The 17,491-nt window shown below is 43.5% G+C and overlaps 1 protein-coding gene across 3 annotated transcripts in view; it reads right to left on the reverse strand.

Moving 5' to 3' along the window:
* Positions 1-17,491, reverse strand: part of SCN10A (sodium voltage-gated channel alpha subunit 10) — a 105,688-nt gene that overhangs the window by 23,308 nt on the left and 64,889 nt on the right. For 2 of the 3 annotated variants that reach the window (XM_045089154.1, XM_045089152.1), the window contains 6 exons: positions 17,217-17,390; positions 6,513-6,872; positions 4,518-4,964; positions 3,033-3,173; positions 1,251-1,374; positions 41-195 (listed from right to left, as the gene is read on the reverse strand). In XM_045089154.1, the coding sequence (XP_044945089.1) occupies positions 41-195; positions 1,251-1,374; positions 3,033-3,173; positions 4,518-4,964; positions 6,513-6,872; positions 17,217-17,390 (1,401 nt within the window). The remainder of the gene's footprint in view (positions 1-40; positions 196-1,250; positions 1,375-3,032; positions 3,174-4,517; positions 4,965-6,512; positions 6,873-17,216; positions 17,391-17,491) is intronic. The other variant, XM_045089153.1, reaches the window with a different exon arrangement.

Consider the following 17,491-nt stretch of genomic DNA (forward strand, 5'->3'; position numbering starts at 1 on the left):
ATCTGGAGAGCTTTGGGGCAGGGACCCCGCCTCCCCTTACCAGAGACCCACTGCTGAGCAGGATCATGAAGATGATGAAGCTCTCAAACCAGCTGTGCTCCACGATGCGGTAGCAGGCCTTGCGCACCTGCCAGCCCATGGCCCACGGAAACTTGCTTGTGTCCACTTTACAGCAGGGACAGTGGCGAAGGCAGCCTGTGGGGAGAGGTAACTGATGGAGAGGGATTTCCCCTGGGGAGAAAGGAACATTTTTGGTCTGGCCATGCTAGGAAAGCACTCTGCTGGGAAACCCACTTGCCACCCTGTAGGAAAGGAATTCTCCGGAATATGAGAGAAGCTGTACCCCTCTCAGGTAGCCTCTCAATCCTGCCCTTTGGGTGTTCCTCCCTACCACTGGTGTCACCCACACTCAAGTCCTCCCCAATTATCAACCTTCTTGGAGAAGATATGTGTGACCCCTGTCCTATGCCCACCCATTTCTGGAAGCCTGACAAGTCATGGGGCCTGGGTCTGGTACTGTCTGAGGGGCTATGCCCTGAGCCCTTGCTCACCTGAGAGGCCACCACATGGTCAATATGGGGCCTGGGTCCAGCCCAGCGCAGGCCTGTGTGGAACTGGAAACTCAAGGAAGTGTTGTTGCTTTTTAGTTTACAGATTTTTTTGTATTATTGAAGCCACAATGACTTTCATAGTGTGAACTATATGTCTACCCCCTTATTGCCAGCATATCTAGTGAGAAAACAATGTGCTTCTCTATTCTAGACATGGAGGGAAACAAAGAGTAAGATGTGTTTTATACCTTTAGGACAAGATGTGGTGCGTTCAGAGTGCTATGGTCGTGGACATTTGTTCTGCCTTTCAGAGCTACACCGAAGACTGAGGGACATATACATGGCCTGACCCTCCTCTGGTCCTTTATATCCACAAACAAGAGTATTTACCCTTTTCCTGTTCAACCTCAAGAGGCCTGGTTTATTACTCTGAGGTGTTTTTGAGGGTGAGGAGGAAGGCCTGTGCTGAGGTGGCTGGGTCTGACGTGGGCCCACTAGGCTGCTGTGACCGTGGTGCTTGTGTCAGATGCCGGCCCCCGACCCTGACTGGGGGAGGAGGCAGCAAGCAGTCCTGTGTGTCTGTCTTCCATGGACCCCAGGCCATGGCCCCGGACACACAGGTACCCAGATGAGAGCTTGTCGAATGTGATTCTGGCCCAAATGAATGTCAGCACAGGAGTCCTGTGGCCAATGCTTTACCTTCTGTGAAGCAGTCATCTGGCTCCTCAAGGTCGTCTGCCAGCTCAGGGATCTTCCTCAGGATCTCTTCAGGATCCAGGCAGTCCACCGTGCTGCCTTCTGAGGAGCTTGTGTCGTCCTCTCCCTGCAGGGCAGAAGCCCAGGGCAGCAAACTCAGCTCTCTGAGGGCCCCAGTGAGTCTACACATGGTTACTGCAGGTCTGCCCAGCCAAGGGCTCCGAGAGGCAGGGAGAGCCCCTTGGGGCTGGACCCACAGCAACCATCTTTGTGTGTTTGGGGCCTCGCCAGCTGAGGCCCAGAACAGTGATGCTCTCTACGGAGCCCCAGAGGTTTAGCTGTGCGAGGCTTTAAACCTCCAGGCCCCTGATGGAGTGCTGGCGAGAGCCCGAGACACCGTAATTACACCCATAAAGACTCGTGGCATTCACTGGGCTTGAATATTTAATCAGGGAGCAATGCTGTAGGGGCCCTGCTGCCCTCCTGGCAGCTCCAGCCCTATAATATCTCCAGATGAATTCAATTAGGAGTTGAAGCTGCTCTCATATTAGTAAACCTGATAGCTTGGCTAATGGACCCAAATGGTGGGGTGGGTCCCCATCTGTCACTGTCAGGCCCTTCTCTGCCTGGCCGGGGTCATGGACAGAAAAAACCAAACCAAACCAAACCAAACCAAACCAAAACCGATACCCAGCAGCTGTGTGCTGAAAACACTGAGTAGAGATGACTAGCCAGGGAAATCCTGAGAATGTTCTGAAGGAAACAATGATGTCCACATGTAGAAGGTGGCAACCTCACCCGGCAGGAACCAAGTGGCTTCTGTTCCGCCCTGGTCCCCCAGCCCCAGCTCAACCCACCTTCTCCTCTCACCCTGCTGTGGTCATCCCTGCCCAGGGGCACACAGCCAGTGGCTGACATTCCTCAGACTGAAGGGCACGATAACTTTGGGCACAAATGATGTCTTCCTTATCTTTGCCCAGCCCGGTGCCTGTCACGGCGTCAGCTCTCAGAGGCTAGGTGTCAAGTTAAATTCCTGAATTTAATGCCGTGGTACGAACGACACTAAACCTTTCTAGATGCCTCTTCCCTGTAGCTTATTTTCATCAAAGATTTGTAATGAAACCACCAAGTTTCCTTTTACCTCTTATATGACATTCCCAAACCCCAATTTTGCTTCCTGCTCAGGCTGCGTAAGGCTGTCAGTACACTACTCACTACGGACAGCCTCTGCAGAGCACCAGAATGTTTTTGGCTGGAAAAAATGATGTGGACAAAAGAGATTGGGGGTGGGGGGAGTCACAGGGAAGACTTCCTCACCCACAAGTGACTCTGACTTTCATCTGCTGTCTCAGAAAGACACTTTCTCTGTGCATTGTCTTTTGTTCCCTTTTCTCTTGGCTGTCATTTTCTGGGCACTTATTCCATCTCAGGCAGGAACTAAACACTTGACAAGCAGCATCTCATTTAAGCTTCAAAAGAATCCTCTCAGGTAGGCATTACCATTCCGTTTCAGAGAGGAAGACAAGAAGACTCAGAGAGGTTGAAGATCTCATCCTCATCACTGCCTACCTCCTAACTGTGGAATCCCCCTTCCTTCCACTGAAATCATGACGACCAGCCTGGAGGTGAGGACAGACCTTAATAATTCTCGCGCTGAGACGTGAGGCTATGTGCTGACTGTAGTCTGAAACACCACTTCCCCAGCAGCCCCATCCTCTGGCCCCTACCATCCCACCGGTCAGTATCTGGTGGGCTGTTCAACCTCCCAGAAGTTCACATACCTACCTCTGCAGGGACCTGGGCAGCAGCCTCATCTTTCCACTTCTCACCCGCGTGGGAAGCCAGGTCCTCAGAGGACATTCCAGAGCCTGGGCTCCTGGGTGCCATGTGACCCTCGCATCTCCCGACTTGCTGCAACTGCTCCTGCTAGTGAGAGAGGGTCCCATGTGGGCACCTGTGCCCACCCTCAGCTGATTGCTTCTCAGTTTGAAGAGATCTCTCCCTCATAGTCTGCCAGAGATAAGAACCTAATCTCTGCAGCAAAAATACTGGCATTCATACACACGCTTGTGTGAAGTCAGCCTGGAGTCTCTATAACTCTATAACAAGAGTCTTTTTAACTCTTGGCTCCATTACTTCCAAGCCATGTATCAACCTGATCTCCATTTCTCCCACCTGCAAAATTGAGAAGGCAAGATCTACTTTATTCAGTGATTTTGCTGACTAAATCCGTGAATGCTTGGAAAACACTTGGCATGAAGCGTTTGGCTCAATAGATGTTAACCACGACCATTACTACTTGTCCAGAAGTCAGAGAGATAGAGACCTTGGCCATCTGAAGTCCCCCACAGACCCTAAAGTATCTGAAAATGCCTTTGAGTGGAGACAGTCATCATGAAGTTCATGTCGTTTATTCCGGGGATGGTGATGCCCTGCCCTCGGCTGTCACCCACACAAAGGCATGTAAAATATGGCAGCTGATAATAGCAGCTGCTGGAACACAAGAGAAGTGACAGCTGCAGGGGAGGAAGGCTGTGGTAGAGCTACAGACTCAAAGCACAGCTGTCTGAGGCCACTTAGTGGCCTGGACAGCCACCCTGCCTGCCTCTAGACCCCACAGGACCCCTGCCTTCCATACCGTGCCAAAGTCACTGAGAAGAGGTCAGTGAGAGTTGATACAGCAGCTTAAGGTAGTAGGGAACTGTGCAAAGTATTTAAAATTATATATATTGCCAAAAGGCTTAAATGTGCTTTGAATTCTTTGGGGCCCTAAAGAACAAGTGTCATTTCCCTGTGACATCCTTTGTCTGGAAAATCTGGATAAATGAGTCCCATGATGATCAGGACTCCCTATCTGATGAAGATCAGATGAATCTCAGTCTTGGATAACATTTGTTCTTTGGGGAGTCTTGTTAGTTCTTAGAGGAGTCTCATTAGCATCTTAGGCACAGAGCCTGAGTTGGACAAAGTAAGAGGGACAGTTGCACAAAAGACAATCCCAAGAACCTCAAAGTGGTCTGAGACTAAGGTCCTGCCCCTGTTTTCACTTGCCTGGGGGATTCTGACCCTTTTTTCCAGGCTCTGCTCAAAGGCCACCTCCTCCAGAAACTTGGCATGGTATTTGCTTCCTGACATTGGGTGCCCATAGACTTGATTTGCCTGGGGCTCATCAATCTGTACCAGTCTGGATGTTGGGCAACCTCCTTATTCAAATTTTCCTTCTGCCCCTGTCACTCCGGCCTTCAGGCTGTCCCGTGGGAGGACTCTCACCTGCCCTTGAGGGATCACTTCCTGCTGGGAGCTCCGAGCATCCTCCTCACCATCCTCCTCCAGGTCATCAAGGTCAGATTCTCCTTCGGCAATGGGCACAGAGACCCATATGTTAGGGTTGGTGATGAAGTCGTTGTAGTCGTCTTTGGGGCCTCTGGACACTGGAAGCCCTCTGGGGCTCCCCACAGCTGCATCAGCAGCAATGTGGTTCTCAGCTTTGGAGCTGGAGAGTGGGAGTTTCACCACCAGCTGGGGCTCTGTCTTGGGCCAGGGCAGCAGGCAGGGCCTGGTGCAGAAGCTGCAGATGGCCTTCTTGGTACGATGGCCAAATGCCTGGATCCGTGCCAGGGCAACCTGTAGGTTGTTCACCTCCCCATCTTCATCTGGAGCTGCAAGGTTGTCAGCACTGAAGGAGTTCAGCAGCAGGGCGATGAACAGGTTGAGTACCTGGAGAGTAGGAGTGCAAGCAATGATGGCTTGACAAACAAGCTGAGTTCCTCCATAGTCTGCCAGGTTGGCAACCAGCCAGAGGGCAAGACAGCCACACCTGGGCCTCTCTCTGCCTACCCAACGTGCTTTCCTTCTGGGGGGGATGGACAGTTTGAGAGCCACTGAAGGGAGTCCTGGGGATGTCCCAAGCAAACTGCCTCATGTGGACAAGGCTTGGAAACACATTGTCTGCCATAGAGAAGGATCAGCCCTGCTGACCCCAAGGGACATTCAGGCATAGCAGAAAGGAACACGTACAGGTCTACCCTGGGACTGCTGTCATCTGCCAAAGCCCTGGGTTCTTTTCTTTGCCTTGGGGTCCTGGGTAATCTCCTTGCTGTTTCTAACTTCATGTTCTTCTCCAATGAACAGAGAGTGGGGACTCCCATCCTACTGGAATGGTCGTGAAGAGGAAACTACTTGAGAGCTCTAAGAGTGCTCAGAAAGAGAAAATTCCTGCCTGAGGGTTAGGGGCCCCTGTAGCTCTACAGGCATGCTGAGCTCAGCCTGGAAGAAAGGATCTTCAGCCAACCCCCTAACTTGGGAATTGTGGGGGAAGGCATCTTTGGCTCCAGGCCCCAGGTGGGAAAGACTGAAAAGTTTGGGTTTGTTGTTTCATCTCTTCTGGTTTAGCTTTCTTGTGTCTGTAAGACTCTCATAGAAAAGAATCCAAATTGGTTGACTTTCAGGGCAGTAAGAAAGCGGCTTCTGAGGGTCCACATGTCCCCCTACAACAGCCAGCACTGGTACAGCAAGGGTGCCCAGAACCGCAGTGGGTGGAGATAAGCTGAGGTCATGGAGCCAACTAGGATAAAGAAGGGGGGGGGTAATGCGGGCAATTGGCAGAAAGGTCTTCAGTGAGGTGCTCCCAAATGTGGGAGTGGATTTTGTTATTGACATTATGGCATTGCTTGTTGTCCATGACCCAGCTTCTCTCTTTCACCTTGTCTCATCGTGCCCGCCCTCCTGCTCATAGCTAGGATCAGTGTAGCTCAGAGAAATCAGTCAGCTCTCATGGCCCTAAAGAAAAATATCTCCTGAGATCCACTAGAGTGGGGAAGGAAATTTTTCTTCAACAAACAGCTAACAATTACTGAGTTCTTGTTGTGGCCTAGACAATGCATTAGGCAATTTGCATATGTCATCTCCTGTAATTTAATTCCCTGGGTAAACCTATGAATAAGCACTATCTTCTTGATTTGAAGAAGATTAAAGCTTGAGGAGATTGTCTCTTGTGCTGGGTCATCCAGCTTTACTAGTCATAGAGCTGGGATTCTAAACAGGTCTTTCCATCCTTCTCCGATGTGCTCATGCCAGTAAGTCAGGTTACCTTCCTATGGACAGTTCTTAGAACATGCCCCACATGACTTTGCAAAGTTTGAAGACTTACAGTCAGGGAGGTATGATGGGGGCATAAAAATGTGCAGCTTCAAAGCTTTTTAGGACAACCCAGAAGTCTTCTCCATTGTCCCCAAGACAGTGCCCCCAGGGAGGCTCAGCACTTACCACCAGGTTCCCCAGCACCATCACTGTCAAGAAAAGGATGAGGCATATGGATTTCTGGCCAACTTCCATGCAGGCCCACATGTTCTCGATCCACTCTCCACACAGGATCCGGAAGACGATGAGGAAGGAGTGGAAGAAGTCATACATGTGCCAGCGTGGCCATTCTTCATTGGGCGCGGAGATATTATGCCGATTGTCACGGTAATTATCCCCGAGTAGCTGCTTGCCAACCAAAGCGAAGACAAAGACAATGATGGCCAGGATGATGGTGAGATTCCCCAGTGCCCCCACCGAGTTCCCGATGATCTTGATGAGCGTATTTAAGGTTGGCCAGGACTTGGCCAGCTTGAAGACCCGTAGCTGCAGGGAAACAGAGACTGTCAGGTCCTGGCTACTGTTCTCATCCCTTTTACTCAAGCTTTGACCTGAAACCAAAGGTCAGGAAAAAGTACAAGGCAGCTCATTTTATTAAGATGGGGATGCTCCCAGGAAGCTGCTTTTAGAGACCTTTCTTTCTGTCATCAGTTACTTAAAAATATGACCAGCCTTCCATGGGTCCTTATGTATCAACATGCTTCAGCAACTGTGGAAGTTAGGAGTTTTATACTGAGGCGATGGTCTTACCATAGATATTCTATTCTGTAGCCACAGGCTTCCTGAATGTTGACCTATTCTATGTGGCATGATGGAGCTCACAAATAAGTGAGAATGACCCACTTTCAACCTGATGTAAGCTTAGCCTTTTGCAGGGAGGTCAGGACCCACTGTATTTAAGAAGTACTGGTGAATCATATCTTAGGGCAGTTCTCATCTTGGGGCCATGGACAGCATCTGCTACCACCACCAGCTCTGAAATGGCAAGTATATGATTTCATTGCATGTTTGTTTGTTTCACGTTGTTGAATGCTAGCCATGCAGGTGCATGGTGCTGTGTGAACTTGTGGGGTATACAGAGAGAGGTATATGGGCTCTTGCCCTCATGGAACTAGTGGTTTAGTTATGAAAAATAGGCAAAGACCCAAAAAGATTTCATTGTAAACCTGAACATGCTAAGTCCCACAAGGGAGCATAAACACTATGCATATAGATGTGTAGACTTTTAAAAAAATTTGTGTGTTTCTTTAATTTGTTAGAAAGAAATATCTGGGTTCTACTGTCATGGGTATTTATGGAGCACCTAGTAAAAATCGGACTCTGGCGTAGGGGTTAAGATGCAATGCCAATCAGAACAGTGCAACAATAACTTCAGCAGCCACACAACAGTAAGGCCCAAGGGAAGTTTAATCCTCTTATGCAGGAAGTTCCATTCCTATGGGGGAGGGGCGTGCAATGGCCTATGTTCACTTTAGACCCAACCTGAAAGTTATGCTCCTTGTACTGGAAGCAGAGCCTAAAACAACAGTTTTGTAGACTAAACACAGAGGCAGCATATAAGCTCAAACAAACACTGGGCACTGGAAACTAGATGGAGCTGTTTTGTGGAGGGTATTGGGAGAATGCCAAGTTTCCTTAGCAACATCATTGCCGCAGATTTCTACTCTCACAGTAAACTCTGGACAAGTGCAAAGGCAGAGACTGGAGTAGGGCCCTTGCGGGGCACCACTGGAGACAGTGAGGGACACACGGGCATGCTCACTGGCCATAAGCTAAGGACCAGACATGACTCTTGCCTTAATCTAATCCAAGTTTCCACTGGTTCCTTAGTTAGTTGGGGTGGGGGTAGGGAGTTTAGAAATTAATATTAGAATCCTGTTAGGTAGGAATTTGTAGTCCATAATTAAACTTTTGTTAAACTGCAAGCAAATCATGTGTAATTGTCATTAGGGGGCATGAATCGAGTGGTCCTCTATGAGTTCTTTTATTGTCTTTATGGAAGGCAAGAGAACAAGAGCCCTTTACTTGCTGTTCTAAAGATATCTGAGCTTGGGGGCCCTAGTGTTAGCTATCAGTCAACACACATTTACAGAGTGCCTGCTGTAGAGCCCCTGAATGAGCTGGCTGGCTCTTGCTGGTGTCTAGAGTGAGGGGTCCAGGAAAGCAGCCCCACATGTGTCCACGATTCCAGAGAATCTCACCTCTACCTCCATGCAAATGCTTTCTCTGCACTTTGCCCAGCTTAGCAATACATCAAAAATAATTTTTTTTTTTAAAGACTTTCTTTATTTGGGAGAGAAGAAGAAGCAGACTCCCTGCTGAGCAGGAACCCTGAGGCAGAGCTCCATCCCAGGACCCTGGGATCATGGCCTGAGTTGAAGCCAGACAATTGACTGAGCCACTCACGTGTCCCTCAAAAAGAATTTCTTTATAATATCACATAAGATTTATAAATTGTTGCTTTTAAATGCTGCTGAATATTGCTTTACATTTAATTAACCATTTCTCTAGTTAATCTCATAATATAAAAACATCTATTTAGAGGGGAAAAGACTAGAAGGAAATATACCAAGTTGATAACATAGGCATATTTGTATGGAAATATATCCAAATATCTTGGATGTTAGAGTTAAATTTTTCTCTATATTTTCAATTTACTTTAATTAGGATGCTTTACTTTTAGAATAGAGTGAAAAATAAGTCTAAAGGTAAGTCTGTCCTCTACCGGGGAGGTCACCACTTGATGATGAAGTGGACCTTATGACAAATATCAATAGACAAGGTAATATGGTAGACTACACTGGATTTCCCTTGGGTTTTCCTTTCCATCAAAAAGTTCTTTCGTATGCTGGATAGGGATGCCTGGGTGGCTCAGTCAATTGTTAAGTGTCTACTTTTGGTTTGGGTGATGATTCCAAGGTCCTGGGATGGAGTCCTGCATCAGGCTTCCTGCTCAGCAGGGAGTCTGCTTCTCTCTCTCTTTTTGCCCCTCCCCCTCTGTTCCTGCTCTATCTCTGGTTCTCTCTCTCAAATAAATAAATAAAATCTTTAAAAATGCTGGATAATAAAATCTAAAGTGTGTTGATGGTCTATCAGTAATGTAAGTAAATTCTTTAGCCAAAAATTAAATAAATATGGGAATTCAGATGTAGAAACAGATTGTTGAAGTTAGCTTTTTCTCTAAAGACATTTGCAAAACCGAGTGAATCTAGCATAGGTTTTAATGGTCTAATGAAGCATGGAGAGCAGGAAACTTATCTCTGTCTACCATAGAAGGTCTAACAGGAATTTCTTCCCCCTTTTAAGACTAGATCCCAAAGAGCTCTAACTTCCATGTAAAGACAAACCAGAAATAAACCCAGGGGAATGCCAGTAAAATTAAATGTCTAGTCCAGGTAGAAAGTGGGAAACTGACACTGAGAATTTAGATCCCCAATGTGGTGCTCACACAGGATTTTGGCTAAAATTCACACTACTAAGTTGTTTCAACCTGAGAATTTAATTTAGAGAAAAACTACAAAGTGCCTTGCAGAAGTGAATGCAAATACTTTCTGAAGAAACCAGTCTGCATCCCAGGTCTCAAAGCACCTCCATCCAAAAGTGTCAAAGAGTTGCAGTAAAACAAACAAATACATAATAATGAGGCATCATGAGGGAGAGAGATCCAGGATGTGTATGTGGAAACTGCCACTCAATTTCCTTAAGTAATAGAATTATTAGCCAGAGACAACAGTATAAGAAGATATAATATGTTTAAAGAAATAAACCACAAACTGGAAGATATGGTAATAGAACAAAACATTATAAATAATAAGTCTTGAAAAATAACCACATGGAACTTCCAGAAATGAAAAATATAACACAACATTTAAAAACTCTAGGAGGATGGGCACCTGGTGGTTCAGTGGGATAAGTGTCTGCCTTCAGCTCAGGTCATGATCCCAGGGTCCTGGGCTCGAGTCCCACTTTGGGCTCTCTGCTCAGCGGAGAGCCTGCTTCTCACTGTCTCTCTCTCTGTCTGCCTCTCTGCCTACTTGTGATCTCTCTCTGTCAAATAAATAAAAATCTTAAAAAAATCTATGGAGGAGTTTCACATAAGATAGATACAGTTTAGAAAAGAATTAATGAATTGCAGATATACAGAAGAAATTATCTAGAAGGTAGCCAGAAAGACATAGATGGAAAATTTCAAAAAGCCATAAAAACACAGGGAATAGAGTGGGAGAGTTTAATACATCTAATAAAAGTCCAAGAGAAGAAAAAGAGTGGTGTGGAGGCTAGATTTGCCCACATATTGTCTTGGAACTTTCTGGAACTGAAGAAAAGCACAAACCTGTAGATTCAAGAAATCAAAGAATCTTAAGCATTATAAATGAAAAAATAAATAAATGCATAGCTAAACACATACTAATGACATTACAGAGCAGCAAAGACAAAGTGAAGTATCCAGAGAGAAAGGAACAACAGTTAAAATCCAAAGCTTACTACTCATCACTGAGGAACTACTCACACTATGGAATAAATAAATCTTCGATGAACTGAAAAAAAGTAACTATTAATTATCAACTTTCTTTACATTCATTAAAAATTGTGCTTAAAGACACAGGTAAACTGAAGGGCCATCTGTACCCCAATGTTTATAGCAGCAATGGCCATGGTCTCCAAACTATGGAAAGAACCAAGATGCCCTTCAACGGACGAATGGATAAGGAAGATGTGGTCCATATACACTATGGAGTATTATGCCTCCATCAGAAAGGATGAATACCCAACTTTTGTAGCAACATGGACGGGACTGGAAAAGATTCTGCTGAGTGAAATAAGTCAAGCAGAGAGAGTCAATTATCATATGGTTTCACTTATTTGTGGAGCATAACAAATAGCATGGAGGACATGGGGAGTTAGAGAGGAGAAGGGAGTTGGGGTAAATTGGAAGGGGAGGTGAATCATGAGAGACTATGGACTCTGAAAAACAATCTGAAGGGTTTGAAGTGGCGGGGGTGTGGGAAGTTGGGGTACCAGGTGGTGGGTATTATAGAGGGCACGGATTGCATGGAGCATTGGGTGTGGTGAAAAAATAATCAATACTGTTTTCTGAAAATAAATAAATTGAAAAAATTAAAAAAAATGAGTAAGTTGGGAATTATTTATGATTGATTGAATCATATAGCTTGTTAAAAACAAGATAAAATTAAAATGCTTAGCACAGTAGTAAGTCGGGAAGGGGTATATGGAGTGAAAGTGGTCTTGGAAAATAGAGGTTTTAGCTAACTTTTGACTTTAATTAAATAATTCCTAAGGTAACCCCTCAAGAAATACATACAGAGAGGTTCGCAAACTAATAAAGGAGGAAAATGGAACAGGAAAAATTAAACAGTCCAAAATAAATCAAAAATTGAGGAAGAGAGGGGGTACCTGGGTGACTCAGTGGGTTAAGTGTCTGCCTTTGGTTCATTTCATGATTCTGTGCTCCTGGGACCAAGCCCAGCAGGGAGCCTGCTTCTCCCCATCTTTCTGTTCCCCCTCCCCCACGGCTCATGTGCTCTCTCTCAAATAAATAAATAAAATCTTAAAGAAAGAATTGAGGAAGACAGGGAACAAAAATACTAGGACAGATGAAGCAAACAGAAAACCCAAAATATGATAAGCACAAATCCAAACATATCAGTATGCATGATAAAGTAAGTGAGCTAAATGTTTTGGTTAAAAGACAAAGATTGGATTGTCAGAGGTAAATAAGAATCCAAAATCTGACTGTATTCTATTTATGAGACTCATATTAAAACCCTAAAGGTATACAAAAGTCATAGAAAAAAGGATGGGTAAAGATACATCATGCAAATTCTATATCAAAGGAAAACAGAGTCTTTTAATTTTAATATGAGGCAGATGAGGTTTTTTTTTTTTTTAGGCAAAAAACATTTTTTAGGGAGAAAGAAGGTCAATTCTTACTGATAAAAGTTTCACTTTACAGGGAAGATATAACAACTTAAAATATGTATGCATTTAATAACCCAGCTTCAAGATAGAACCATAAGGAGAAACAGACCATGCCATAATCATAGTGGGAGATATTTTTATACACTACCATCTCAGTAATTGCTAGAACAGGCAGACAAAAATAAGCAAGGATGTAGAATATTTGGACTGCACAATGAACTTTCTCTACCTGATGGATATATGCAGAGTATTGTACCCTACAACCGCAGAAGACACCTTTTCAAGTGAATAAGGAACATTTTCAACATGCTGGGCCAAAAGAAAATTACAATAAATTTCAAAGCATTGAGCAAGCTGTGTATGTTCTCTTAAGTGTAATACAATTGAGCTCAAATTTGATGGCATGAAGATAACTAGAAATTAAGAACTATGCTTCTTATTAACCTTTGAGTCAAAGAAGAAATCAAATTTGAAATTAGAAAATATTTAAAACCAAATAATAAGGAAAATTCTACATATTAAAGCAGTTCTTAGAAGGAAATGAAGTCTTCATTGAATATATTGGAAAGGAAAATAGGTTGAAAATTCCATCTTAAGAAGTTAGAAAAGTGTAAAACATGTAGGACGGAGGATGTAATTAAGATAAGATGCAGGATTACTTGAAATAGAAAACATCCATGAAGGAGAAGAGACCAATGAGCTAAAAGTTGGTTCTTTGAAAAGACTAATTAAATTGAGGACCTTTGGCAAGGCTAATATAGTAACAGATGAGAGAAAGCACAAATCACCATTTTTAAGGAAAGAAAAAGGTAACATAAGTGCAGGTGATATAGACCCTTAAAATATAATGGCATAGCACACACGACTTTATGCCAAAAAATTTGAAAATTTAGATAAGGGAAATTTTTAGAAAACTATAACTTACCAAAACCAATTTGAGAAACAGAAAACCTGAGTAGTCGCACAGCCAGTAAAAAAATTAAGTCAGTCATGAAAAATTTTGACCTCAAATGGCCTCATTGGTAAATTCTACCAACCCTATCAGGAGTAAGTAATTTCAATCTTATCCAAAGACTGGGTATAGAGGAAGAGGACTTTTTCTCACCTCTTTTTATGGAAATTAGTGCAACCTTGATAGCTAGTTGCTAACACCTGGCAAGTGCAATGTAGGAAGGAAAATTATAGACCAAATATTACTCATCAATAAGGATGCAAAAATTTTAAGCAAATTATAAGAAAACTGAAACTTCCATTGTATAGAAAAATGTATCATAATCAAGTTACGTTCATCCAAGGAAGGCAATGTTAATTTTACAGCAGAAAATCAATTAATATAATGCACCACTTCAATGCATTAAAGGACAAAAATCATTTGATTATCTTAATACATGGAGGACAGTTGTCTGATAAAATTAAATATCCATTCCTGATAAATATACTTAAAAGAGAACTTCCTAAACCCATAAAAGTTTTGTTCTTTATCTTTAAAAAAAAATAAACATTATACTTGGTGAAATATTGAAAGCAATCTCTTTGAGATCAGGAAAACAGCAAGGATGTCTGCTATTAACACTTTCTTTCAACAGTATACGGGTCATCTTAATCATCACAATAGTGTAGTTAAAAGAACCAAATGGAGAGGATGTGGAGAAAGGGAACCCTCTTACATTGTTGGTGGGAATGCAAGTTGGTGCAGCCACTTTGGAGAACAGTGTGGAGATTCCTCAAGAAATTAAAAATAGAGCTTCCCTATGACCCTGCAATTGCACTACTGGGTATTTACCCCAAAGATACAGATGTAGTGAAAAGAAGGGCCATCTGTACCCAATGTTTATAGCAGCAATGGCCACGGTCGCCAAACTGTGGAAAGAACCAAGATGCCCTTCGACAGACGAATGGATAAGGAAGATGTGGTCCATATACACTATGGAGTATTATGCCTCCATCAGAAAGGATGAATACCCAACTTTTGTAGCAACATGGACGGGACTGGAAGAGATTCTGCTGAGTGAAATAAGTCAAGCAGAGAGAGTCAATTATCATATGATTTCACTTATTTGTGGAGCATAACAAATAGCATGGAGGACAAGGGGAGATGGAGAGGAGAAGGGAGTTGAGGGAAATTGGAAGGGGAGGTGAACCATGAGAGACTATGGACTCTGAAAAACAATCTGAGAGTTTTGAAGGGGCGGGGAGTGGGAGGTTGGGGGAACCAGGTGGCGGGTATTAGGGAGGGCACAAATTGCATGGAGCACTGGGTGTGGTGCAAAAACAATGAATACTGTTATGCTGAAAAGAAATAAAAAATTAAAAGAAAAAAAAAGAAAAAAAAAGAACCAAATGGTATAAGCACTAGAAAAAAAGAAACAAAACTCATTATTTGCATATGATATGATTGTGTTAAAAAATTTGAAAGACTGTATAGATAAATCGGAATTAATGAGAAATTTCTGGATACAAAAGTACTATGTAGCAAAATGTTAATAAAAAACACTCAGAAAAAGACATTTAAAAAGAGATTTCATTTATAATAGCATAATGAACTAGAGAATATCTAGGAATAAATCTAACAAAAGATGGAGAAAATTCCTAATGGAAAAAAATTATAAAACTAGGGAGAGATTATACAACTATTGAAAGGTTGAAAAAAATGGAAAGTGTGCTGTTTTCATAGGTCTGAAGACTACATAATGTAAAGGTTGCATTTCTTCCTAAATTGATGTATAAATTATTACAGTCCCAATAGAAAAGAACAACAGTTTTGTGTGTATGTGGGGATGTAATTTGGCAAGTTGATTCTAAAATGAATACAGAGGTGCAGGGGCTAAGATATTCTTGAAGAAATAAGACGGGGTGGGTGACTTGCCTTATAGACACAGACATGCTCAAGGCAACTGCAGGACTTAAGACATGTGGTATTGCTAAAAGGACAGACCAGTGGATGCATGGAGCCAGGATATCAGTGATGGGAAGGGAGGCAATGCTACTTTGAAGGGAGCAAAAAGCAAAAAGGAAGACACAGCATTTTCATTTCTTCCTTCTGTCCTTATTTTCCTCCTTTCTTTCAATCAACAAGTGTTTACTGAGTTCCTACTATGTGATGGACATTGTGATAGAATAGTAGACAAGGAAACCCTGGTTTTTGTCTCACAGATGATTGCAAACTGTGTAAAACAGATTAATTTGCTGGGAGAATCCAACCTAAAATAATGTGGTCAGGAAGAACCTCTCTGAGGATGTGATGTGTGGGTTGAGCCAGGAGAAATGAGAATGAATGATCTAAGTAAAGACAGGGGAAATCATCCTGGGCTGAGGGAGTGAATGTGCAAAGGACCGGAGGCAGGAATAGTTCTGTTAAGTGTGAGGAGAGGGAGAGGAAGTCTCTTTGGCTGGAGTGAAGTGGGCAAAAGGAGATTGTTTGCAGAGGTAAGCAAGTCTTGATTTTGCCAACCTTGGAGACCATCAAAAGGACTCTGGATTTTGTCCTCAGAGCAATGGGAGACCACTGAAGACTTACTTGTAAGCAACAAAAGATGATAATACTAGGATAAACTGTGTGTCTGTGGTTGGCCAAGGGAGGTATATGGGAACTCTGTGTGCTGTCTGTTCAATTTTTATGAACAATCTGAAACTGTTCTAAGAAATAAAGTCTATTAATAAAAATGATGAAACTGACGATATGGGTTGTGTGAATTTTCTATGGTAATGTCCACAGCTCAGGGTTAGGCGCAACAGAGGGAATATTGGGTTTCAGCTTCAATATTTGATAGGGTTTTGCCAAATACAAAAATGTGAAGGGCTAGAGCCAAAATATTGGTCCTGGCCAATATTACCTCATTAATAAATAATAGCCGTTAAACTAGAGCAATAATAATAAATTTATTTGGCTCTAAATCACTAAAAAAATTGTTTTAATTCCTAACTTCTCAAGTTTCCACATTATGAGTACAGGGCTCTGTAGGCCCACTATGCCCTTCTTTCCATAGGACAATGAAAGACGTCATTTCAGACAGATGTCACCAACTGGTGGTATATGACACAAATGTGTCCCAGGATATGCTTCATTTGACTTTTAGAGTGCCTTTTAAAAAACTGGATTAGTAGCCCACATTAAAGTATCGATTTCTTGTTTCTTATGAAAAGCTGTAAACTAGGACAATAATGGATAGGGACACTTCCTTGGCATAAATCTCCGTGACTCCTATGTAAATGCCCCTCCCTGGAGTCAAGCATTGTGTTGGGTCTGCCTACCTGTGTATGTGGGACAACTATTCAGTGCCAAGATCTCTTGCTTGGCCATCTTTATATCATCATCTGCTTGATTCCTGCAGGCCTTTGAGTTTGCCATCCCAGTGCAGATAAACCAAGCCGGGGAGCTCAGTGCTGCTTTGCTGGCTGGCCCCAAGCAGACCTTCTGGCCTAGAAGTGGATGTTGTGAGATTGCTGGACATTCTCTCTTTCACTCTGTCCTCTCTCTCTCCAAAGATGGACACTGGACCTGGTTGGCTCTAAGAGAATACTGAGGATGTAATTAGCCCATCCTAACATGCCATGGTATGTCAAGGGGTTAGCTCTGTGCCTGACACATTATCAGTGCTCAAGAAACAGTAGCTGCTATGATTATCACTGTTATTGTTATTTGATAAGAGAGCAAGAGGGTACAGTTGAGGGGGACCAGGCCCAGAGTTGAGAAGTCATACCCCACTTTTGAGTAAATAAAAAGGACCGAGTCTTCAGCTTCCTGGAACCATGCCCTGCCTCCTCCACACAGGGACAGGAGAGAAAGAGATTGCTGGCTGCTGAGGTCCCCGAATGACAGCATCTGTTCCCAGAGGTGTGGCTCCATGAATGTGGAGGGAGTCTCCCCAAGTCGCCAAGAGAGAACATTACCAAGCGGAAGGTCCGCAGCACTGACAGGCTCCCCTTCTTGGCCGCACCCAACTCTATCAGGCTCACAGTGACAATGATGCAGTCAAAGATGTTCCACCTCTTCTGGAAGTAGTAGTAGGGGTCAAAGGCAATGATTTTGAAGACCATTTCAGCAGTAAAAAACACAGTAAAGACCTGTGGTTGGAAAGAAGAATCCATCTCAGTAGAGTCTGTGGAGTTAGGGGACAATCACAAGTAGGGCAACAGGGAAATGTCTAGTTTAAAATAAAATAACA

This window comes from Mustela putorius, unplaced genomic scaffold (assembly GCF_011764305.1).
Source record: "Mustela putorius furo isolate JIRA1106 unplaced genomic scaffold, ASM1176430v1.1 tig00003834_pilon_pilon_pilon, whole genome shotgun sequence".
NCBI lineage: Eukaryota > Metazoa > Chordata > Mammalia > Carnivora > Mustelidae > Mustela > Mustela putorius.